Raw genomic sequence first — 27,397 nt, forward strand, 5'->3', positions numbered from 1 at the left:
ACCCACTAACTCCTGCAGATGCCTTTATTATAGAACACCAGAGATAAAGGGGTATATACAGATGTATACTGTGCTGTGCTGGAGGCACACACAACTTCCAATAACTCCTGCAGATGGCAAGTGGGCTCAAATAGAGAACAGCTATGTAGGTGGATATAGCGGTATGCACTGGGTACAGAGCACGCAGACAGCACGCACTATCTCCTAACACTACTGACTGCAAGCTCTATTATAACAGATAGATCACTAGCTATATAGGTGAATATAGCGGTGTATACTGCGGTCAGGGCACGCAGACGATAACCACTACACAACAGCAAGATCGAAAATCGGCCGAAAACGATCGGTGTGTACTGTGTTGAAGGTACACAGAACACCCACTGCTTCAGACGCCAACACACTACACAAGGCCGCCGCGTTGGCGGCCTTATATAGTGTGGGGCGTGCACTACACAGCCTGAGCTATGATTGGCCACAGGCATCCTGCCTGTGGCCAATCATGGCTCTCCTCGCTGCTGGCGCTGCGATTGGCCAAGCATGCGGGGTCACAGTGCATGCTTGGCCAATCATGAGCCAGCAATGCACTGCACCATCGCAGTGCATTGTGGGCCGTGAGCCCCACACGAATTTGGCGCGAACGGACCCAAATGTTCGGACTTCGCCGAACGGACGAACAGCCAATGTTCGAGTCGAACGTACGTTCGACTCGAACACGAAGCTCATCCCTACTACTATGTTTATATTGTTTTAATAAAGATTTACATTAACATACTACACCATAGCAGTGGAGCTGTCTGTCCCTTCCCCCTCTTTTCTCTTTGCACAGGTGGATACCCTCCTCCATGGTTGACAGCAGAATGCTTTTAATGTCAGTTTTTGTCTATGTCTAGTACAGGGCTACCCCATTCATAATGCTTTGGTATTTACCTTGTATCCCATTTGTTTTGATTTTTTTTTAATATTTTTAGTTTAGTTTAGTCTTAGTTTTTTTCTTTTTTTCTTTTTATAGTGAAACACATACATTGATCAATTTCCCCTGTTTCTTTTACTGTCTTTAGAGAAAGCATTTGTAGGAGTTGAGCGCTGTGCAATGAGTGCCTCTCTTTGGCGCCCAGATTTTCATGTTGTAATATCTCTGTATAACTGGACCACATGGTCAGCAGCAGTGTGCAAATGATCACAGACGTGGCCCACGGGTGATTGGGAACGATTTGACACATGCTGCTGAAACAGGCAAAGCTGTCCTTTGTGTGTGGCACATCATACTTCTGCACAGCAAAGAGCCCTCTTTACATGTTTTTGTATTTGTGTACATGTTTTTTATATTTTGTTTTTATGGCTTCCTTGCATGTTTTATTAAGAATTTATTATTAGGGCATATTATTTCACAAGCAATAGTTGGAAATTGTGTGCAGTCAATGCAGAATAAATAAGAAAAATTATTAGGCTGCCAATCAGGTTTAATCACTGATTACAAATTTTATTTTATGATTTTCAGAGAAAGGAGACAGAGATAGTGTACAGACTCAATCAACACTATGTAAGCAGCTTTACTAGGCCACAATTAAGGAGGAATAGATGAGACAGGTTTTATCAAGAAATAAAAATTACAGTGCATTATTTCACTAAAAATAGCTAGAAATATTGTGCAGACAATGCACTACATAGGGACCTTGATGCATTACAGTGTATTTATTTCACTGAAAAAGCCTCCAAAATATTGCATGCACAAGATTTAATCACATTCACAAGGTCACTTTTTGGGCAGGACACACACTAGTCAGCTTTTAATTTAAACAGCAATAGTGTATATTTATTTAAAAAAAAAAACCCACCAACATGTTGTAGTGACCATGTGCACAATGTTTAGCCAGCTAATAAAAATAAAATAAAAATATCAAAAAGGGAATGTCGTTATTTCACTGAAAAGGGCACAAAAATACTGTAGTGACTATGTGCGCAGTATCTGAACACTTTTAGTAGGCTGCATGCTGAACAGGACACACACCAATAATAAATGAAAATGATAACAAGCTAACCTAAAATGAATGTAAAAAAAAAAAAAAAAAAGATGTGGTGGTGGGTGAGAGGCTAGTGGCCTTATTTTACAAGGGATCAGTTTTTATTTTTGCATAGGGACATATACTGTATTTTTAACGACTATACTTCTGTAGAGAATACAGGCATGAAAGTATTCAAAGAATATTGGTACGAAGTCTAAAATAACAGTAGCATATATGTTAAAAAATTATTGTGGTAACTGTATGTGTTTTTTATGTTTATTGCAGAAATAGCCACAATCACACAAGATTTCCAAGAAATTAGTTGAGAGAGATCTCCATTCCACTACCACATTATCATAATTTAATTTTTACTACTGTCATACTGTGTCTTATGACCATATGACAGAATGTAATATAAGGACACTTACTTGTCCAGAATTCCTGCAATTTCTGCACCCTGAGCTGATTCATAAATCAGCTTTGGGTTTAGACGCTGGCAATGTAACTAAGGGAAACCATCAGTGAAGCCTTAAGGCTTCGCAGTCGGTTTCCTACTGCGCATGTGCAATCCGTACTGCACTTTCTGAATGGTCCTACATCTTCTGGGACCTGTGTGTGTCCCAGAAGGCAGTGGGGGGAAGGAGGAGGGGCTGGAAATGCACGTAGATTGCCGATCGGTGATCTTACCCAGAAGTGGGAGCAGGTACCTGTTAAAACCGGGTACCTCAACCCCCTCCCTCCCCCAAAAAAAGTGCAAAAATGTGGCAGTGGAGAAGGGAGGGTGTGAACAAGCGGAGCTTCCCCTTTTGGGGAAGCCTAGTAAGTATTTGCCCAGATTGCCCTACCTATATTCTGTTATAATGTCTTGTCATTGTTTTACCATGAAAGTTGAAGAGACAATTGTTTGTATCAAGTGTTGTAGGAAAGACATCTGGAAAACAGAGGTTAAAGGTAGAAATGATGTAAACTTCTAGAAAATAAAATAGTTGTTTGGGCTAGTAAAACTGACAAAGTATAGAAAGATAAGAAACAATGGCAAAAGTAAAAGAAAAAAAGGGATTTTAATCTATATATCTGACATGTGCAAAAAGATCAGACATACACTTTAACAAACAGAACCACAGGGTGAGTTTGTATTGAATATCACAAGTACTCTGTGGACACCATCCCTAGAGTAAATCAAAGCATAGGACCACTCCACCCAAATCCAGGAAGGAGAAGGGTATATAAATAAAGACTCTAATGCCCCATACACACGGTTGGACATTCCGACCACAAAATCCATCAGATTTTTTACAACGGATTTTAGCCAAAACTTGTGTTGCATACACACGGTCGCACAAAGTTGTCGGAAAATCCGATCGTTCTGAATGAGGTGATGTCAAACAGGTACGTCGGGACTATAAACGGGCCAGTTGCCAATAGCTTCTTAGTTTATTCTGGGCATGCATGGCACTTTGTCCGTTGGAATTGTCTACACACGATCGGAATTTATGCGATCGGATTTTGTTGTCAGAAAATTTTAGATTCTGCTCTCAAACTTTGTGCATCGGAAAATCCGACAGAAAAAATCAGGTGGAGCCCACACACAGTCGGATTTTCCAACAACATGATCCGATCGCACATTTTCTGACAACAAAATCCGACCGTGTGCATGGGGCATAAGTTTGCCACTTGAGAGAAACAGACACAAGTAAAAAACAATAGCAATTTATTACAAGGATTAAAAGGTGTATTTTACGCTCATGTGATATCACCATCCATGAATAGAGTTCCAATGTAAATCACATCATATACATATGGTTGTCAATATATGGCATCTAAGATCAATGTGTTGTGCAATGTATCTGCTTCAGTCGGGATCCGTGCCAAGACATAAATAACAGATGGTCCATTCTACAAAATAAAATCAATTCATAAGTATATTAATATACAAAAATAATAAGTACACAAAAATAATAAGTACAATTAAGTACAATTACAAATATATCAAAATGTGGAAATATAGCGGAAGCAAATTTTTTCATATTCTTAGGATTTGCACCAAGACATACAGTAAATACCAAATGTGAATAAATTGTAAAATGTGTTGAACATCTTACATACCATACAGTACATGAACAACCATATTTATATGGTATGATTCATGTTGGAACTCATTTTATATACCCTCACCCTGCCTGGATTTGGATTGAGAGTTTCTGTGCTCAAACATACACTATATCTTTGTGAAGTTGCCCTTTAAAGTTATAAAAAATATTGTAGCAAAGTTGTCCTTTTAACTTTCTTTCCACCCACTCATTGGGATGGATTTACTAATGCCAAATAGGCTGTTGCACTCTGCAAGTGCAGTTGCACTCATCTTCCTTAAGTTTAATGTAATGTGGTGAAGCCAATCAAGGGCAAGGGAAATAAGAAAAAAAATTGCTTGCACATGTTTGGATGATTGAAATCAGCAGAGCTTTATGATATTTACTAAGCTCCAGGGAAAATAAGTGCAGCTGCATTTGCAAAGTGCACAGTCTATTTGCCTTTATTAAATCAACCCAAGTGTATCCCACAACCTAAATACTTCATTGTTTGAACCTGTTCAGCACCACACAGCCTTGACAGACAGAAGCCCCAAATGCGCCGCTAGCCTCCTGCACTTGTATGCCCAATACATTTCTGTGGTCTAGACCACACACCTCTGAAAGCCTCAGGCAGTCATGAGTACAACCCCAGCCAAAGAAACACATTTTGCCTTGGGGTGTTGCCAGAACTTTTTTTACAGCTTGTTTTACAGTGTATGGATGCTCAATAGAAATCTTCACAGCAGGTTTAAAGATAACTATGTAAACTACATTGAGGGTGGGAAGCATTTTAACCACTTCCTGCCCATGCTATAGCCGAAAGGCATGTGGCATGCTCTGTCCTTAGGACTCAGCTGATCACAGATCAGGTTAAAGGGTCAATCACAGCGACCCTTTACCGCGTCATCAGCTGTGTCCAATAACAGCTGATCATGGAAGTAAAAACAAGCTGATTATTGGCTTTTCTCTCGTCACGCTGACAGAGTGAGGAGCGAAAAAGAGAGCCGATAACTGGCTTGTGTAAAAGGGGCATCGGCACTGATTATCAGTGTCCTAATTATCAGGGCAGACCCAACAGTACTCATCAGTGCTGCCAAACAGTGCTGTCTACCAATGCCTATCAGTGCCACATATCGGTGCCCATCAGTGCTGCCTATCAGTGGCACCTATCAATGCCCTTTAGTGACGCTTATCAGTGCCACCTATCAGTGCCCATCAGTGTCACCTATCAGCATCCATCAGTGCAACCTCATCAGTACACCCCAGTGCCACCTCATCAGTGCCATCTATCAGTGCCCATCAGTGCTACCTCATCTGTGCCCATCAGTGAAGCCTATCAGTGTCCATCAGTGCAGCCTCATCAGCGCACATCAGTGAAGGAGAAAAATTACGTGTTTGCAAAATTGTATAACAAACTATGAAAAAATGTTTGTTTTTGATTTTTGTTTAGCAAAAAATTAAAAACCCAGTGGTGATTAAATATCACCAAAAGAAAGCTCTATTTGTGTGAAAAAATTATAAAAATATAATTTGGATACAGCATAGCATTACCGCACAAATGTCATTCAAAGTGTGACAGTGCTAAAAGGGGGTAAAAGTGTCTAGTAAGCATGTGGTTAAAGGGCAACTTCACTGATTGTTCTTAAAAAGTTTAGAGTTTATTCCCTAGTGTGAATTTTATTTTAACATATGCACTTGCCAATTTATAACCTCTCTATTTCCGCCAACAGTGTTCCAACACAGAGACCAATAATGTAAAAAGTAGACTTTGTTCTGTGAAGCTATTTCCTTAACTGTATCGAAATACAAAAAAAAAGCAAGCAAAATGTAAATGCTTTCACATTTCCATCAGCAACGCATCTTCATTATAATATAAATATTGTAAAGTCCCTGAACGCCTTCCTTATTTTCTTGAGATTTGTAAACAGTAGGTGTAAACATTTCTCCACTAATAGGGAGAATAGATAGCGTGGCCTTCTGACCCCAGCTTACTATTCTTCATCATTTTACGCACTGAGAAAATCAAGCCATGGCTGAGTTTTCATATTCCGTTCAAGAAGCCTACAGTTTGGAATAAAATATCATTCAACAAATCTACCCAATGCATAAAAAAATAATGTTTTAAAAAGGAATTAAATTTCATATTCACTCTGGTATACTACAGGTGCAAATATCCTCTTCTCCTTCACCATTATTGCAGTATACTAGGCTTCCGCTTACCATTCTCATTGGCATAATTGCCATTCAGTCTGTGTTTTAAACCATGCATTTCTCATCTCACACTGCCTTTGTCCCTTCATTATTAGCCTTGGTCCCTTCTGAGAGTGAAGAAGAATTACTTTTGTCCATGCTTATTAAAGCAAGCCTGAATTGTGACTGTGTTATTAAATGTAACACTGCACATCACCTTCCTACCAGCAATGCTTTGTAAATGTACCCTTTATAACTGCAAATCCAGCTCTGTGCTAAGATGATCAGTTCTCACGTCTCACATACTGTATGTAGAAGTTCTATTATGACAATCCATTAGTGCTTGCTTTATTTTAGGTGTTGCTGTCCTGCAGTATACTGGTATTAGATGTACCACTAATCACTGTTTAAAAAAAAAAAAAAACACCTTATAAATGTATTCATCAACCATATTAATGCAATCTATGTATATATACTATTTAGTATCTGTATATTAATATATTTATACATTGTTATATGCTATATATATTATATACTATTTAGTATATTAATATATTTATAATTTTTATTATTTTCTATGAAGGATTTAGTACACATACTTTTTTGCCATCTGTAGCCATAGGAGATTTCCCTTCACTTCCTGTCACAACAGGAAATAACAGGAAATCCTTCCAAAGTGAGGAAAATCCCCTCTTTGATGGCTGTCAAAGGAACAAGCATCCCCATTTGAATATTTTCCTTTTTGATGACAATATTTTTGGATTATGCTTCACTTTTGGTCCCATCGATAGTGGTGAATCTCTTTAACTGGAACACAGACAGAAAATACAAGGCTTCTAACTCCTCACCACTTATTCAAAAACAAACCAAAATGTAACCAAATAAAACCAAAAAAAATTATTTTAGGTACACTTTGGCTCTGGAGGTCGTTAGGTTACACATTACTAATGTCTTATTGACACCCTGTGTTACATTGTGCATGCTTATATATTTTAGGATTATATATATTTCTATGATTATTAGCATCTGTAATTGCACAGACTAGCCATTTGCTCAGCTCTTCTAAACACCTTTCTCTTAGCAGGAAAAAAGCAGCGTCAAAAAGACATCTAAAGCCACATTTTTTCAAGTGCGTTTAGGCACATTTAAAGTGTAGTTCCACCCAAAAGGGGAAGTTCCCCTTACCTGCTTCCTCCACCATCCGTTGCCATATTTGGCACCTTTCTGGGGTGAACGAGAAGTGGATACCTATCAAAACAGTTACTCGCTCCAACTTCCGTGTAAGGGCGCCACAGTGACTTACATAATTTACGGCCCCTCCTCTTTACCCCCACACACCTTCTGGGAGACACACACAGGTCTCAGAAGACAGCAGGACCATTCAGAAAGTGCAGTCTGTTTCCCCTTAGTTTGTGGGTCGGCTTCCGCTGGACAGTTAAGTGTCCTTATATTAAAATTCAGCAGCTACAGTATTTGTAGCTGCTGTTTTAACATTTTTAAACAGGCTGGAACTCCACTTTAAGTGCATCAAGCACTTGGGAATGTACTCATTTTATTGGCCAGAATATTAAAGGGTAACTCCACTTTTGTGGGGGAAAAATAGCAAATAAAGAAAAAATAATATAGTATATACAATTGCAGAACTCTGCACTAAAATACAGGTCAAATTGCAGGCATGCCCTACAACAAAAATGTAATTTGTGGTGAGATACTCTCAATAGGAAATCATATTTTAAGCCCCATACACACTATCAGATTTTCTGCTGATTTTTTCCTTTTAACTGTGGTGGTGAAATCACCTCCTACAGCACTGGAGTCACGGCTTTATGTATCATGGGAGAAAACGCTGTTGCTGTCAGAATAAATAAACACAGGTTGCACCTGAATGGCTTACCTGCTAAGCAAATAATGGTTAAAAATAAAATAAAGTAACATTACAGTATAACAGTAAGCCCTTGTACACACGGTCGGAGATTCCGACGGAGTGTTTCCTATCGGAACGTCTTGTCGGATATTCCGACGGTGTGTGGTCTGCATCGTACTGTTTCCGTTGGAATATCCGACGGACCAACTTTTCCAACTTGCCAGTAAAATTTTCCGACAAAAATGCTCCGATCGGACATACTCCGATCATGTGTAGCCTACTCCGATGGACAAAGTGCCACGCATGCTCAGATCAAATTCCTAGACCAAACCTATTGGCTACTAGCCTGAACATAGTCCCGTCTTAACAAAATAACGTCATCACGTTATGTACAATCGGATTTTCCGACAACTTAGTCCGACTGTGTGTATGCAACATCACTTCCAGACCTCTTCTGGAATTAATCCGTCGGAATTACTCCGACGGATTTGGTTGTCGGAATATCCGACCATGTGTACAAGGGCTATATATACCATACCTGCAAAACAAATACAATGAAACATAATAAAAATAAAACATTACAGTTCTAAACAATCTTACAATTACAATAGAGCAAGAACAATAGATATATGTGCATATGTATGTGTACATGCGCCAATTGCACAATCAAAAAAGTGAATAAAAAGTGGCACGCTTCTGTAATAATTGTACACATACAAGTGGTATCCCTTTCTAAATAAGGGCCACACCAAGACCCACAGAATCTTTCCAGCGCCCCTTATGTAGTCTGGGCAGTTCTCTGACTCCATGTGACTATCGCTTCCCTCGTAAACCATAAAACTATATGTATAGCCTGCTGCCCTGTCACAGAGCTTATACATTTTGACCTCATATCTGGCACGCTTGCTGGGACGATACTGTTTGATAGACAAGCGGGCAGAAAACCTTAACAGGGACTCATCAATGCATACAACTTGATCGGGAGTAAACAAGGCTGCAAACTATTGGTTGAAGTGGTTTATCAGGGGCCAAATCCAGGGAAACCCAAAGGACGACAGAGATCATTGTCATTGAAATGCATGAACCCCAAGATCTGCTCGTATAGTGTCCTGGCCATGGAGGCAGAGAACGCAGGCATATGGTGAATTGGGTCCGCAGGCCAATATGACCGCAACTCACTTTTTTTAACTATGCCCATGAGGAGGGCTAGACCCAGGAAGGTCTTAAATTTGGAAACCGTAATAGGTTTCTAATCTCTAGCAAGGATCAACTGGGGATTAGTGGCGATTAATTGACCAGCATACAAATTTATTGGTCCACAACATATCTATAGAGATTTTCTGTGAAAAACAGTGAATAAAAATCAAGTGACGTAAAATCAACTGTTTCCATCTGAATTCTGGGTTGGCCAGTGAATGGGGGAAGTACGGGTGCTGCAGAAGTGGTGAGCTCCCAATTCGGATTGGAAAATGCAGCAGGAAGGGCACTATGGGCTTGACTGGCCTGTCTTTGTCTTCTTGATGGCTGCGGGACTCTACTTGTGCTAGCCACCTCACCAGCTTGAACTGCACTTATTGGACTAGCAACATCACCAAGTGTTACTGCAGTGCTGGATGTATGACCAGGATGTACTAGGCCGCTGGTGCTTGCCAATTCACCAGAAGGATAAGTGGCATTAGTAAATGTACGCCTGACCTTGGCAGGGACCACTACTCCATCATCAGAGCTATCTGTCAGGGTGCCGCTGCATACAGGCTCATATTCTGAGCCTGAATCTGACAGATGGGTGACTTCCTCTTCACTCTCATCTGTCATGCTCAGAAATGTGTAGGCCTCTTAACTAGTGTAACTTCGATTGGACATTTTGGCCTCTAAATTTACTGGTACAATTAGTGAAACTCACAGGAAAAAAGAGCACCTGACTGTCAATGACTGCTTCAGACGCTACCAAAAATACTGTTGCATTCGCAGGGATCAGGCCTGTGTCTGAGAATGCTGAAGTTATGTGTTTTTTGTTTTGTAAGTGACAGTGATCAATTGATACTACATGTGGGTGGGCTGGGCTGGGCATAAGGGCTAAACGCAGGTGCTAGCAGGTATCTGGGCTGATCCCGCTAATGTTGCATTTTTGGGAACTCTAAACTATTGGAGATATTAATCCGCTCAGACACTATACTACTAAGGGAGGTGTATGGTGTGTGCATGGGTGTGAGCGCTACTGGCACTAATCTGACGCGGTTTGGAGTGATGCAGACCCTAGCTGACACTAAAACTTAACTGGTTTCACCCACTGGGTGATCAGGGGGTTAAACCTGATTTGGGTAATATACGTGGGTGCCCTGATGCTATAAAAAACAAACTAACTAACCAGTGTCACCCGTAACACTAATACAGTGATCACTGGTGAAATGGGGTGACAGGGTTAACTGTGAGGTGATAAAGGGGTTAAACCTTTTTAGGGGGTTCCCTAGACCTATCTGGGGCTACTACTAAGTACCCTAACACTGATTATTGTCACAAATGACACCAGTACAGTGGTCAAAGAAAAAGTTGAACATTGCGCTAGGTGACACTGTTGCAGAGAGTGAAGGGGTTAACTAGGGGATAATCTGGAGGTGATCGGGGGGTGACAAGTGTGCTTATGTGTACTGGTGTTAGTGTAGTGTTGGTACAACTTACTGTGAGATGTCCTACTGTGAGATATGCCATTGGATACATGGGAGAATATTGTAGCTATGCAAAACGCATAACTTTTCATGAGATGTTTTTATGATATTTTTATATGTTGCTATAATACATTTAGAATTTTATAAATATGAGTATTCTTTTCCTACTTCCTACAAAAATGTGTGACAAAACGTGCAAATGTGCACAAAAATGCGCAAATGACGCGTTTCAATTCGATTCTTAGGGAATAAAAATGCGGCAAAAACCACTCAAATCTGCCCAATTAGAGTTACATAAAAGCTCCAGAACTTTTTTATGCTTCAAGAATTTGGCTTCATTTTACTTTAAGTGGAGATGTGAACTATCTTCATAGAGAATGATTGATTTTTTTCTCCTCCAGTGTTTTGGAGCTTCGAGCTTCAAACTCCGCTGAGGTGTAAATGGGGCCTTACAGTATAACATTGATAGTTGCATAGAACCTACAATCCATTAGTAAAACAAGTTCACTGTTTCAGGAAATAAAGCAGGTCAGTACAGACGTGGTATACAATATGCATTGTCACCGAAGAAACCAATGACATTTTCACTTGAAGGCAGAAGTAAGTTTCTAGTTGAGAGAAGGGAAATTGAATTCCCTAGCAAAGCTCAATCTCAGTCCATATAGGGTTTTAGTGGGATGGACTGGGGGAGTTCTGAAGGTAATGGAAGAGCAACCTAAGGAATAAGAAGAGAAAAAGAAGAAGAGGGAGGGAAAGGGCAAGGAATAGGACAGTAGTTCTTGTACTCTTATAAAGCATTCATCCATTAACTTCCTGCGCAATTTCCGTATGTTGAACCAAGGTGCTAGATATTAAAGAGGTGAGTGGATAGGTCTATTGGGTCAGCAGCATTTGGAAGGTAGAGCTATCACAAAACACTATTCAAGGAAACCACGCCTTCATAAACCTCAGATAGCGATCATGTAGTTGGGTCACCAATTCCTCCATCTGCATCCATAAATTCAGCTCTTCCACCCATTCTTTTATAATTGATGGGAATGGTGACTTCCAATGTCTGGGAATCACTGCTTTGGCAGCAATGAGGACAAATCGGAGGAGGTCTTTCTTAGGCTCGATTCACACTAGCGCGTTTTTTTATGCATTTTGCAGAAATGCAAGGAAATTTTTTAACATAGGTTCCTATGGAACATGTTCACATCAATGCATTTTTGCGCCTCTGCGTTTTTGGAAAGGGGTCGGGGACTTTTTTTCATGCAAAATGCAGCGTTTTGCATGTAATAGAAGTCAATGGACCTGCATCAAAAACGCAAGTACCGTGTTTTTACCGCGATTTTGCCACAATTTGCGTTTTGCGTTTTTTCTTTTTCTTTTTTTTCACTGTATATATTTGGTTGCTAAGCAACCACAGTGTAAAAAAACGCAAAATGTGGCAAAATCGCGGCAAAATCGCTGTAAAAACGCATGTCCAAAAACACAGCAAGCACTGCAAAAAGCACTGCAAAAACGCTCAAAAGCAACATGCATAGATGTGAATCGAGCCTTAATCCTAGTTAGGGACCCAAGAATTGTGGATAGGTGGCCTATTAGTGGTATCATATGAGCTATGTTTAAGGTTACTTTCATGTAGGTGTCATACACAGTGTCTCAGAAGTGTCATAGTTTTACGTGTCTGGAACAGCTGGAAAAATTTGGTGCAGTAGGTGAGGGCAACAGTACCGTCTGGTTAAAATTTTGAAGTTGGATTCCTGGACAGTGCTGGCTATAGACATTGTGTTAATAGGCAGGATTTAGATATATCATCTTCTGAGAATGTGCATTTCATATTTTTTTTCTCATTCTGCAAATTGATAAATCTGTTTTAAATTACCCTTTGCACATTGGGGTTAATTAACTAAAGGCATATAGGCTGTTTACTTTGCAAGGCAAGTTACACTTTGCCAAAAAAATTGTCACAGAGCTTACTGAATGTGGCAAAGTTTTACTTTGCAAAGAATACCCAATCACATGCAAAGACAATGAAAAAACAGAAATTTTTGCTTGCATATGCCTTGATGGAAATCAGCAGAGCTTCACCTCATTAACTAAGTTCTGGGGCTCAATTCATTAGCATCTGCAGCCTCCCTCAGTCTGCCAGATGTAAACCTAGTTCATATTTTTACATACTGAATGTATGGTAAGGTAATTCAGCTGAGAACTTACTACGCACAATTATTTTATAAGTAGTGTTCTAGAATATTTTTCATATAGCACAGTGAGCAATTTTGTTTGGGATTGACTACCTGTAAATATATCAACACTCTGACAAGATAATGATAATTTACTGTGCTCTACCTGTTTTGCTTTGTGTAATATATTTTTTTGTACTGCTTTCTAGGGCTGTGGTCCACATCCAGGTTAATGATGTGAATGAATTTGCTCCTGTTTTTAAAGAAAACACATACAGGGCAACAGTAACTGAGGGAAAAATATATGACAGTATCTTGCAAGTGGAAGCAATAGATGAGGACTGCTCTCCTCAATACAGTCAGATCTGCAACTATGAGATTGTTACAAGTGATGTGCCATTTGCTATTGACAGGAATGGTAAGTGTTTTTTTAAGTAACTTTACGTTCTCTGTTTTCTTCACCTAAACTAAATGCCATTACATAATTTGTATAACTAAGGGTTCTGTTCTAGCCATTTAGTGGACCTACTGACTCAACAGACCATGAAGTTCATGGACAAAGACTGTCATTGCTTTCACATTGTTTTTTCCAATAAATCTCAACATATGTTTCAGTTATCCTAAAATTTGACAATTATACTTACATAGCAAGGACATCCTACCAAAAACTAAAATGTATCACTTGCAAGCTATTTTTTAAAAGAGGCTTTCTAAACGTCAAATTATATCTAGAATTCTGTTGGAATTCTGCGTGAACCAGGCAGTTAGGCCTGATTCACACCTATGCATTTTTTAGTGCATTTTCAGTTTTGCAGAAATACCCTACAGTCCATTTAACAGGGTTTCCCATGGTTCACGTTCACATCTGTACATTTCATGGAAAGGGCCAGGGACTTCTTTCTGATTTTTGGTTCTCTAGACTTAGATTAAAAAGAATGGATTAAAAAGATGTATTGAAAAAAAGCAAAATGCACCAGGAATGGGCAAACTGCAACCTGCATAGGTGTGAACCAGGCCTTAAAGCCATACCTGTGTCCACACATGAGCTTGATTAAGGATGAGAAAAGTGGGGAGTTTTCATCTTCTTGAAAATTTTAGTGCAAAGAAATGTTGGTGGTAATTAAGAGTGCAATTTGGTTTTTAAATGGCTGCGAAGGGATGTGAATGCTCCTTTTCAACTGAACTCCACTCAATGGCCCCATATTTTACTTATTAGTGTACACTTTTTACAGAAAAAAACTGTCAAAATGCAAAATTAAAATAATAGTGATAAAAGATCTGAAAAAGGGAAAAGAAAACCAAAACAAATTTAACTTAAGCATTTCTGTAAAAGATAAACTAGGATTAACTAGGAGATTTTGCTTTGTTGAAGGCACAATTGGTAATCTTAAACTTGGTAAGCCTGACTTGATGTGGTTAGTACAGATTTCGCATTTTAGCCTTTAGTAGCAATGTTTGGCAGATGTTATTTTTATAGGTTATTGCAATGTCAAATGTCTCTCTGGACATTAAACTTCCTCCTGTGATTTGAAAACAAAACAAACAGTTAAAGATAACACAATTTGTCACCCTTACCTTAACTGCTGCTGTGAACTAACTAACTTCGAGCAGATATTTTTGGGGCTCTCTAAAATACATACAAAGCATTTATAAAATTGCATGATGTTGGCTTATTTGGGGTTTTGTACTGATAGAAGAATTGGAGTACCACATGCACAAGAATAGGTGGGAAAGTTTATAGATACCAAAATTTTAAAACATGACATTCCTTTGGCCTCTCGCCTACTTTGTCACCATAATATAAATAATCTAATTGATTTATGCTCAAAGGAATAAATATACTGTAAAGGTACCAGAAAGGGTCTATGGTATGTGTGCAGTGGCAAATCTATAGCTAGCACTATAGCTAAACGTGGAAAATCAGTGTGCATTTATAACTAACACACAATGGGTACTGAAATATTAACCCTGATCCTAAGCAGTCATTAGTTCTGACTGCACCTTCAGTAATGACTGCTTCACCATCACACTTACATTAAACCTACATTATGTCTCACACAGTCTTCCAGAAGATATAAAATCACAGAATGTCTCTTCAGCAAAAAAAAAAAAAAAAAAAAAGACATAAAGCTTATGAGAAATTCTGCACAGAAGCACAAGAATTAGAATTCTATAATATTATTAAATTAACATTATATACAGTATACTGTATACTGTATATATGTTACCCTGAATGTGTGAAATTATGCATTGTATAAGATGCCTTGGCAATCTATAGAATTATTATAGGCAAAGAATGAAATGTCTGTGTATTTTCTGATTCAATATATTTATTGATTTTAAAAAGTAAACAAGAAGCTACAAAAACAAGCTTGTAATTCGCCCCCACACAGGGACTAGAAAATGGGTGAACAACATCACCAATGAACAGTAAAGCTCATAGTTACGCTAACCAAAGTGAAATAAATCAGATGTTAGGGGATGGTACTGAGAGCTAAGCACCACAAACAAAATGCCATGTCCTCAATCAAAATCTATATGCCATCACTGGAGTGGAGACTCTTCTCCTGCAACTCCCCCCTCCCCCCATAGGTGGCAACAGCATGAACAGGAGCAGTGAGGAACTAGAGAGTAGGTGAGAAGAGCAGAAAAACAGGAAAGAAGGGTCATAGTTAAGAGAGAGGAGGAGAGAGGGGAGGGTGGTAACTCATACTTGGAAGGCCCAAAAGGAGAAATCAGACAAGGCCCAAACAAGGCAATCAGAGTGAGGGAAACTCATAGGAGAACCATGGTTGCCAAACCTTGAGAAATTTGGCATGCAAATTACTCACAATACTGGACATTCATTCATGAAGCATCATAGCGGTCATACATGTCTTTACCCCCTGGAAGGCTATGCGTTGGGTCTTCCAGGCTTAAGTTATAGTCCGTTTAGCTGCAATAAAAATATATGTGGGCAGCTTCTGCTATGAAGAGTAAAAGCCACGTATTGGACAATGTAATAGGCTTAACTTAGCTTTCTTACAGATTGTTAGATGGCAAAATGTCTATGTTATTTTAATATACTGTATACTTTCCCTAGGCATTACATATAGTACCTAGGCATTTTACAGAATAACAAGTACTATTTAGGCAGAATGCCCAGTAAATGTGCAAAAGAGTAAACATTTCATACTTTGACATCCCATTTTCATCCTAAAGATTCTATAGATTGCCTAGACAATGCCTAATTTCACACAGTCACTGATTCACGGTAACATACTATACTGTATATATCTGTATAAAATAAAAATAAAAATTACCTGCACTTCTGCTCTGACTTCTATTCACAGCACTGCTACCTAATACTGTACTGACTATACAGACAGCACTCCTACTACCTGTCCTTGATTTAGGCATACTATATGCTAAAATCAGTTATTAACACTGCCAGGTGTCTCAGACAGAGGTCACTGAAGGTCCCCATCAACGTTCTGCTTTAGGGGCCCATGAATTGTAGTTACAACCCTGCCTGTGTGCCTTTATATATTACTGTAATTGATAAAAGCATACATGTAACCCGAAAAGTAAAATAGTATCAAAATGGGTTGTAAAGATAACAGGAAAGAAAAATAAAGTTAAGACCATCGTCCTGCCACAACAAGCATGTAAACAGACTGTCAGTGCTGTTAAGTAGTAATGCCGGCAATGTGAGATACTGAGGGAAATTTCTCTCAAATGTGAATTGAATTGTCTTTATAATTGAGCGTCTGTCATATAGTGCAGCTGGGGAGCTAAAGATAATATGCTGGCAGGCACCAAATGGAAGGAAAAGCTGGAAATCAGCTTGTCTGTTAGACAACAACACACTTTTGGCGTTCAGTAGTTTGGATATTAGACGAAGGACGTTATGTTGATGAATATGTTTGGGCTCCATATTGAGGGCCTCTGTGCCAACCAAATTTTTTCCTGGCTAATGCACTTATCGCAGAAATGCCAGAGCTCTAACCTTCTACAAAATAAAAAAGGTTTCTCACCACTTGCATAATGAATGATTTTAAAATTGGACAGAGCGCAACACCCAGAATATAGTATGAAATGCTAATTCTTCAAAGCACTTTGAGGAGGATGGACAAGATTAATGACAATCCAATGCACTTTAAATGGTGTGGAAGAAACTTGGAAATGAGCTCTTTGGATTTTAAACATAATACTTTTACTTAACTTAAAAGAAGTTATTCAGGCGCAAAACACAGAGTTGAGATGCCTTTAATCAAAATTAGCATCACTGCTCACTTTTCACATTCATCAGTTGCATTTGTGTGAAGATTAGATCTTTGGGAAGTTTTGGATTACTGAGCTGTTACAAGAGGCACTTTTAAATGAGCTAAATATTTCCATTAGTCTCTTTAGTGTTAACAATGCTTAGCATACCAACACCTTCACAAATTAACTGTAATTTAATGCTTATTGAAAGAAACAGCTGGCTACAGTTAGGTAGGACTTGTAAACTTCTTTGGATATAAGATCTTTTGGTGAAACATGCTATACTTGACATTTTTTATTCATTGATCTCTTTATCACAGAAAAAAGGAAAACTTTCTGTACTGTGTGATAAAAATGTATTTAAAGGTGCCAACATACCTTGTCACAAGTCTAAAAAGATTACAGGAATGCTGGCTTTTCAGGTAGTAATACTGTCTTTCCTGTTAGTTTTTCTTCTATGCTTCCTGTTTGTTTTCCTTAGTCCTACTGTCCACTTCACTAAGCTGTTAGGATACCAGGCTTCTTCTATTCCTTATGCTCTCTACACAGCATACTATGAACTCCCTCCGGTGGGCTGTGCATATCCTGGCGGGTATCGGCAAGTCTCCTCATAGGTCCCCATGAGTTTGGCACATTTGCTGTTCTTAAAGAGGGATTCCACCAAAAAAAAAAAATATTAAAAGCCAGCAGCTATAAATACTACAGCTGCTGACTTTTAATAAATGGACACTCACCTGTCCCGGGTTCCAGCGATGCCGGCAGCCGAGGCCGATCGATCGGCTCTCTGCTGCTGTAGTCACCATTCTAGGTGAGGGAATCAGGAAGTGACGCGAATCGGCTTCACTTCCCTACTGCGCATGCGCGAGCCGCGCAATAGGAAATCTCCGCGCTGTCACTGGGACCCGTGTGTGTCCCAGCAGACAGCGCGGCAGGGCAGGAAATGGCGTAGACTCCCACGGGGGTCTATGCCCGGAAGTGGGTGAAAATACTTGTCTTTGACAGGTATCTCCACCCCCCTCCCCCCTGAAAGGTGTCAATTGTGACACCGGAGGGGGGGAGGGATCCGATCAGCGGAGGTTCCACTTTAGGGTGGAATCCCGCTTTAATTTGAGTTATCGTGGATCCTCCTTGCCCTGCACTTAAATACACTCTTCATCTCACCAGTACTTTCATCTTTGACTCTTTTCTATATTTTGGCTTTAATGCATGCTTCATGCTACAGCTATTTAGTTCTGCACACCCTAGTTTGACTCCAGACTACCTGACCACCTTCTAGTCTTGCCTGACCACTGCTGGGCTAAAGATATCCTTCCCACATTTTAAAAGATTATGTATACATTGATTGATTAGGAGTCTGCCACTGTCAGGTCCATATGACATACGGACCCGGCGGCGAAATGGTTAAAGGTACAAGTGACATAGTGACTTAAAGTAAAGTAGAAACAGTTTCATCACTAGCATAGGAAAGGTGGCCAGACTTTGGCATTCTGTACTAAAAGAGCCAGTGGTGACTAAAAATATACAGTTGTGCTCAAAAGTTTGCATAACCTGGCAGAAATCATGACATTTTGACATAGATATTAATAATATGACAATAAATAATCCATTTATTTTCACATAGTTGTTTGGCTCCTTTTTAAATCATAATGATAACCTAAAACACCCAAATGATCAAAAGTTAACTAACCTAAAATGTTTGGCCTTGGTACAGACACACAAGGTGACACACACAAGTTAGCATGGCAATCAAACATTAATTTCCCACATCTGTGGCATTTTAAACTGTAATTAATGTAAAATAGTACATATTTTGCTAGCTCCCATGTGGATGCACGGAGCAGGCTAGATACTGAGCCATGGGGAGTAGAAAAAAATGTCAAAAGGCCTGTGTAACAAGGTAATTCAACTTTATAAAGATGGGGCAGGATATATAAAAGATAAAATATAACCCCATTGTATGCCAACCTGTACCTGGGGGAGAGGGAGCAGGCCCTCCTGGGTGGCAAGAGCCTCATTGAGTACACAAGCCACATATCTATGTGGCTCCGGTACATCGACGGTGTCTTAGCCATCTGGGAGGGGCTTAAGGAGACACGTATCAATCAAAATTACCTGATCTTGAAATGTACCTCTTCCTATGACTCTAATACACTTAAGTTTTTATATGTTCCGGGCGCACGCAATTCCAAGGAGAAATTGTGCAGCACCCTCCTCCGTAAAAGCATGGCTGGGAATATTGTGCTACACACAGACAGCTTTCATTTATCTCATATCTATCAAACAATCCATTCCATATGGGCAGTACCTCTGTTTGCATCTAGTGAGTCCCTCTTCAATGAAAATGCATATATTGTGCAAATATTACCCAATCAAGGGCTGAACTTCTGTTTAAACATAAGGCTATGGACAACTCCACCTCTGCTCCAACTAGAATTATCTTACACTTTTCAAAACAACACAATGCAATAAGAGAAATAATCTGTAAGCAATGGAACATACATCTTAAAACTAGTACATTCATATCTACCAACACTTCTATTACTTTCAAAAGAACTACTGCGCTCAAAGGCAAACGTGTGCAAAGTGAGTTTAAAAATTAATCCAAAAGAAGAGAACATTGCCTGGCCTTGGGTTCCTTCCCATGTGGCCATTGTGCCTACTGTCCGCTCATGAGAGGAGAGAAAACATTCCTTCTCCCCAATAGGAAAACCTTTGAACCATCCCACTTTGTGAACGGTCAAACTCAGGGGGTCGTATACCTCCTGGTTTGCAAATGTAATGCCTATTATATAGGAAAAACTAAACACCGCTCTCAATCAGATACATATCCCAGACCGAGGAAGGGATTGGAATAAAATCCTACTCCAACTAGGACAGAGATGGCTTTTTAGACTACATGCTACTTTGTATCCAGGATTTAACAAATCTGTTTCCTTTGTCAACCTTCTTAACCACTTCAGCCCCAGAAGAATTTACCCCCTTCCTGACCAGAGCACTTTTTGCGACTGCGTCACTTTAACTGACAATTGCGCAGTCATGCGACGTGGCTCCCAAATAAAATTGACATTCTTTTTTTTCCCACAGATAGAGCTTTCTTCTGGTGGTATTTGATCACCCCTGCTGTTTTTATTTTTTGCGATATAAACAAAAAGAGGGACATTTTTGAAAAAAAAAACATTATTATTTAACTTTTTGCTATAATAAATATCCCCAAAAATATAAAAAAAAAACATTTTTCTCCTCAGTTTAGGCCGATACGTATTCTTCTACATATTTTTGGTAACAAAAATCGCAATAAGCAATTATTGATTGGTTTGCGCAAAAATTGTAGTGTTTACAACATAGGGGATAGTTTTATGACATTTTTATTAATATATATTTTTTTAAATGGCGGCGATCATCAATTTTTATCATGACTGTGACATTATGGCAGACACATCAGACATTTTTGACACATTTTTGGGACCATTGTCATTTATACAGCAATCAGTGCTATATGAATGCACTGATTCCTGTGTAAATGACACTGCAGTGAAGGAGTTAACCACTAGGTGGCAGTGTAGGGGTTAAGTGTGTCCTAGGGGCGTGTTGATAACTGTGGGGGGGTGTGGCTGTGTTTTACAGATCACTGATCTCTGCTCAAATTACAGGGAGCAGAGATCAGTGTCACTGTTGCTAGGTAGAACAGGGAGATGCTTGTTTACTTTAGCATCTCCGCATTCTTCCTCTCTGTGAGGCAATCTCAGGTATCCCCGTGGCGATCGAGTCCGCGACCAGACTCATGGAGCTTCCCGCTGCCTCTTAAAGTGCAATGTACAGGTACGTGATTTTGCCTGAACGTGCCTTTCTGCCAACGTATATTGGCGTGAGTCGGTCGGGAAGCCGTTAAAGAGTTCTCATCTGGTAAAACTCAATAATAACAATTCATAATATTCAGTTTTATGACCTAATTACACATTTGTGTCATATTATGATCATCTATGTTTAGCTTTTTGGACAATTCAGTTGTGGTCTCACTCTTTCGCCTGAAATTACCAATTAATTGTTTATTTATTTCAAATATGTTGTATTCATGAAATGTAACTGCTTACTTATATGTATACATTGGTTATTAGCAGTGATACATTGTATGGCACCTTTGGGATTAATACACTTTGGATTATGCGTATAGTGGTGGGTCTACTCACTGTATGCTGCCACATGAGGTATATATATTTATATTTGATTATCTATGTATTTTCCCTAATTATCCTTTTTGTCTGTTTGGTATTTCAGGCTTGCGGGCTGGTCGGTGTCGGGACTTTGGAGTCCCCTGCATCCAATTTGCATAGATAGGTTCAAATCTTTGCAAAATGGGTGGAGGTTTCCCTGCATCCAATTTGCATGACAGGAGATTGTGACTGACCCTCTATGGAGCCAGTTCACATATCTCCATTGTTACGGAGCAGCTTGCACAGAAACGTTGTGCATCTTTAGCCGCGTACACACGTAGCCATCTGTCCGACGTACTTAGTCTGGTGGACTTTCCGCCAGACTGTCCGTCGGACTTTCCGAACGGGCTACTTGCCCACACACGGCACTTTTTCAGCGGACTAATACGGCGTACTAAGTCCGCCGTACTATCCGCCCTACTTTTGAAATGAACGGACTCGCCCACACACGCGGAGGAAAGTCCGCTCATTTTGAGCGCATCTCCAGGTAGGCGGGGCCCGCGAAGGAGACGTCGCTGGCCCCGCTGCCTGGTATGGACTTAAAGGGGAACCCCAACGCCGAAAAAAATCGGCGTGGGGGTCCCCCCCAGGTCCACATCAGAACCTTGTCCGAGCACGCTACCCGGCCAGCCAGGAAAGGGGGGGACGAGCGAGCGGCCCCCCTCCTGAGCCGTACCAGGCCGCGTGCCCTCAACATGGGGGGTGCCTTGGGGAAGGTGGGGGCCGCACGGCCCCCCCACCCCAAATCACCTTGTCCCCATGTTGATGAGGACAAGGGCCTCTTCCCGACAACCCTGGCCGTTGGTTGTCAGGGTCTGTGGGCGGGGGGCTTATCGGAATCCGGGAGCCCCCTTTAATAAGGGGGCCCCGGATACCGGCCCCCCACCCTATGTGAATGAGTATGGGGTACAATGTACCCCTACCCATTCACCTGTAAAATAAAAGTACAAAAAAAAAACACAACACACAAGATAAAATAGTTTATTGCACAGCTCTGGGGGTCTTGCGTCTTTGGGGGTCTTCTCGCCGGACTCCTCCGCTATCTTCTTGTAGCTCTTTTGCTAGCGGAGGAGCCTGGCTTTCTTCCTCGCCCCCGGCCTCTTCTTCCAACTTCGGGGGTCTTGTCCCCCTCTTCGGTTCTTCTGCCAGGCCACCGCACCTTCGTCTAGCTCTTTTACAGGCGGTGGCCCGGTCTTCTGTCGCCGCCGCCGCCTTCGCCTTCCGTTCTTCTCTTCTTCTTCTTCTTCAGATGTTGCCTCGCCGAGTCCTCCGCTCACAATGACGGGGACCGGGCACGCGGCGACTTATATAGGGACAAGGGGCGGGGCCCCCTTACGATGTCACAGTCCCGGAGGATGCTGGGACTGTCGCCATGTGACATGAACCCATGTGACATGAACCCATGTGACATCCACCGAAGACCCCGCCCTTTGTCCCTATATAAGTCGCCGTGTACCTGGTCCCCGTCATTGTGAGCGGAGGACTCGGCGAGGCAACATCTGAAGAAGAATAAGAAGAGAAGAACAGAAGAACGGAAGGCGGCGGCGGCAACAGAAGACCGGGCCACCGCCTGTAAAAGAGCTATAAGAAGGTGCGGTGGCCCGGCAGAAGAACCGAAGAGGGGGACAAGACCCCCGAAGTCGGAAGAAGAGGCCGGCAGCGAGGAAGAAAGCCGGGCTCCTCCTCTAGCAAAAGAGCTACAAGAAGATAGCGGAGGAGTCCGGCGAGAAGACCCCTGAAGACGGAAGACCCCCGGAGCTGTGCAATAAACTATTTTATCTTGTGTGTTGTGTTTTTTGTACTTTTATTTTACAGGTGAATGGGTAGGGGTACATTGTACCCCATACTCATTCACATAGGGTGGGGGGCCGGTATCCAGGGCCTCCTTATTAAAGGGGGCTCCCGGATTCCGATAAGCCCCCCGCCCGCAGACCCCAACAACCAACGGCCAGGGTTGTCGGGAAGAGGCCCTTGTCCTCATCAACATGGGGACAAGGTGCTTTGGGGTGGGGGGCTGCGCGGCCCCCCTTCCCCAATGCACCCCCATGTTGAGGGCACGCGGCCTGGTGTGGCTCAGGAGGGGGGGCGCTCGCTCGCCCCTCCTTTCCTGGCCGGCCGGGTAGCGTGCTCAGACAAGGGTCTGTTGTGGACTTTGGGGGGACCCCATGCCGATTTTTTTCGGTGTTGGGGTTCCCCTTTAAGTCCATACCAGGTGACGGGGTCGGCGGCGTCTCCTTCGCGGGCCCCGCCTACCTGGAGACCCGCTCGAAATGAGCGGACTTTTCTCCGGGCGGGAAAAGTCCGCTCATTTCAAAAGTACAGCGGACTGGCATACACACGGCCGGATTGTCCGCCGAAATGCGAGTCCGGCGGGAAGATTGGAGTGTAAAACTACTTTCTTAGTCCGCCGTACTTTCGGGTCAAAAAAGTATGCCGGATTGTCTGGATTGACTTCAGTTTGCCGGACTTTTCCACCCGATTGTTTGATCGTGTGTACGCGGCATTTGACTCAGTTTCAGGGCCAAATGCGAGCTGCATCAATTAGAGGTGTGAACCCAGCCTCAATGTAACATTTATTAGAACAGAGTAAAATAGAAGTTCAATCAAAAATCAACATTATAGGTATAAAGAGCAATGGCTGAGACTGCAATTACAAAAAGGTTTATTTAACACGGAACAATGGGGACATACAAGTTTATAAATTCAAATCAACCAATCAGATATCAGTTTGCTACAGTCTCATTATTTAAGAAGATTGTTAATTGGTTGCTACAGATTCTTGCACTTTCCTTTTTCACATTGAATTTGTATTTCTTTAGCAAGCCTGAAAGCATTAACACAAACAAAATATTACTTGCTAATGTAGATGTGACAGTGTAACTGGGGCCTATTGTGATAAAGATGTTCCTGTCACTTTTAAGCTCATGTAATAAGAAGTCACCAGCATTCCAAAATGTTTCAATGATTTATTATGAATACTTAGTGTCACATAGGTCAGCTTGACAATGTTTCAGTGCATTATAGGGTCCCTTCATCAGGGCACCTCAGTAAACTGAGACAAATCACTGAATCACCCTGAGGAATGGAAGGTTGCCCCTTACAAGGGTACTTGCACCAGTCATTGGGGAATGAGGTGAAGCTTTGTGACTTTCACCATCTAATCACATGCAAGCAAAATGCTGTTTTTTTTCCCTTGCATGGGATTGGGTAGTCTTTGCAAAGTGAAACTGCACCGCATTCACTTGAGGCTAATTTCCTTGCAAAAAGCATCTTCGCTTGTAAAGTGAGCAGTCAATTTGCGAATCAACCATTCAGATTTCCTACAAACATTGGCATACTGACCTATGTGTTGAATCAAATTGTTGAATCAAAATTATTGGAGTGGTTGAGCTCTGTAAGAAAAAAAGAAAAGAAAAAAGTGCAAATGTGCAATAAAGCCACCAACACTGCTATAGACCAAAAGATTCAAAGACAATATGTAAAAAAAGTGTAGTGCTATATTACAAAAGTTATCACAAAATGAGTCTGACCTAGTGAAAAATGATATCTAGTGATATAAACGTGAACTTATACAGTATATTTAAAGTTTATACATATGTTTCCTGAAAAGAGTCATATATAAAGCACCCAAAAACAAACGTGTAATAAATATTATATAGAAAAAGTGATTAAATAAAGTCCTTCTGTGCATAAGGTTAATCACATCTAAATGATTTTCTGTGATAAAAATACATATATAGATGCCCATAAAGAAAAATCCACAATGTGATTCCTCGAAACGGAAACTGACACCACCACCATCACCGTGTATGGAGGAGGTTTACCAGATGGTTTGAACCTGGCGGGGCATATGCCACCCAGGTCAAAGCAAGCTTTATCACTGGGATGAATCCATCAGATTTATTTTCATCTCACAATCTCCAGAACATGACACCATATATTTCCTGAACATCATAATGGGGAGTAGATGTATGGAGTTTCACATATATTCCAAAAAAGTAAAAGAACTCACATAGCGTAACCCTGTTTAAAAGTTTAAAATAGCTTTTTAATATAAAAAATATTTTTCACTCACATTTCCATAAAAGTAAGCAGCTTGTAAATCAGGCATAGAGCGATGTCTCTTGGTAGTTTCACCCAACGCGTTTCGACTCATGCAGTCATCATCTAGGGTGAGCTCTGTAAGGAATTTGCAGCTCAGAGCATAATTTGTCGCTTTTTAGATTTTTGCTTCATTGGTCTTTGTAGCTTGTAACCATAGTCTACAAACTTTTATTTATTTTCAAGTTTGTTAATTCTTTAATTCATCCCTATCGATGCAAAGATTATCAAATCTTTTTAAATAAATTAACAAAGTAAAAAAAGAAAAAAATGTATAGACTCTATTTCTACCAGCCTATAGTTTTTACTGTTAGTTTTTCTACACTGAACACGCAAAGACAGCTGGCTCACACACATGTTATGGTTAGAGCAGAAGCTTACTGAAAGGAGAATAGAAATACCATGGTTTACTGACCTGATGTAATTTGGTTGATCTGATATGGTTCTTGATAATGTTATAATTGTCTGTAACTGGTTCTTTTTAATGAGTTTGCTCATCTTTTCTATTTATAATACACTGTACTAATGTATATTAATTGTCAATGAGTATAGCTGAATCTATACAAAATGCAGCCATCTGGTATAGCGAGATACTGCCAGTGTCATACTCAATACGAAATACTGAGCATTCTTCAATTCATCTTCTCAGGGGCTGAACTGTAAATATAAGCATATTGTCACTCTCTAACAAAATAGCGCAACAACCTCTCATTGACTCAGATAATCTGAAAATCAGCGATGGCAGATTACCTTGGAAGTCTGTGTATTGTCAAAGCTAATCAGGGATGAGTCTCATCCTTACAGACTATGACCCTTACAATCTCCATACTATTGTGCTTTCAAGAGCTAATTTCTAATGGTAGAATGAGTACTACAACCTTTGGACTTTTTTGTCCTTTTTGTCTAGCTGGCTGTCTGTAACCATGCTACAGCTGAAAGGTAAAATTAAAGGCAGCAGACAAAAAAATGCTTTTGAAAAATGTGTGACATAACAAGGCAGCCATGCTTGCAGTGCCTTAAAGTATATGCAAGTTGACTGTTTAACTGGAACACGACCTCTAAAAATTCTGACTATGATCATTTTTTAGGTTTGCCAACTACCAAAAACCAAAATTAAAATTATTTTGCTATAGGGATTAGTATTTTTCAATGCACAGCTAACTTCGTCTCCAGTAAAAATAACAATTATGAAATGGCATTGATCAGTTAGGTGCAAAAAAGATTATTAATTCTGCCATGTTAAAGTGTAAATCAGGTTAACATTGATGTCATTTTATTTTATTTTTTTGCTCAAAAATTTAGTGTTTCCCTTCACTTTCTGTACTTGGGACAATGGACATAAAGATCAATGGAGAGGCTGATTTTTCCTAGTAAGAACACCGACAGAAAATAATCCTGACAGTGGTTCTATTTCTAACACATATTATCAAAAACTAAGGATAAAAAGTGGGGCTTTTCCCCCCTTCCTGACCAGAGCACTTTTTACGGTACTGCGTCGCTTTAACTGACGGTCCTGCGACATTTCACCCAAACAAAATTTACATCCTTTTTTCCCCACAAATAGTGCTTTCTTTTGGTGGTATTTGATCGCATCTGCGGTTTTTATTTTTTGCACTATAAACAAAAGAATAGCAACAATTTTGAAAAAACATATTATTTTTAACTTTTTGACATAATAAATATCCCCCAAAAATATATTAAAAAATATTTTTCCTCAGTTCAGGCTGATATGAATTCTTCTACATATTATTAGTAAAAAAATTTAGCAATAAGCGTATACATAGTTTCATAGTTAGTAAGGTTGAATAAAGATACCCAGTCCATTCAGTTCAACCTGAGTGTCTACAATTATCCCCATCCCTGTACATTACACACTCACA

The 27,397-nt window shown here is 40.3% G+C and overlaps 1 protein-coding gene across 1 annotated transcript in view; it reads left to right on the top strand.

The window, feature by feature from the left end:
- CLSTN2 (calsyntenin 2) overlaps nucleotides 1-27,397 on the top strand; it is a 1,222,812-nt gene that overhangs the window by 861,523 nt on the left and 333,892 nt on the right. Inside the window, exon 4 of the mRNA XM_077488275.1 lies at nucleotides 13,170-13,378. Within this exon, the coding sequence (XP_077344401.1) occupies nucleotides 13,170-13,378 (209 nt within the window). The remainder of the gene's footprint in view (nucleotides 1-13,169; nucleotides 13,379-27,397) is intronic.

The sequence above is a fragment of the Lithobates pipiens genome, unplaced genomic scaffold (assembly GCF_037356315.1).
Source record: "Lithobates pipiens isolate NorthernLeopardFrog02 unplaced genomic scaffold, aLitPip1_a1.2 Scaffold_18, whole genome shotgun sequence".
NCBI lineage: Eukaryota > Metazoa > Chordata > Amphibia > Anura > Ranidae > Lithobates > Lithobates pipiens.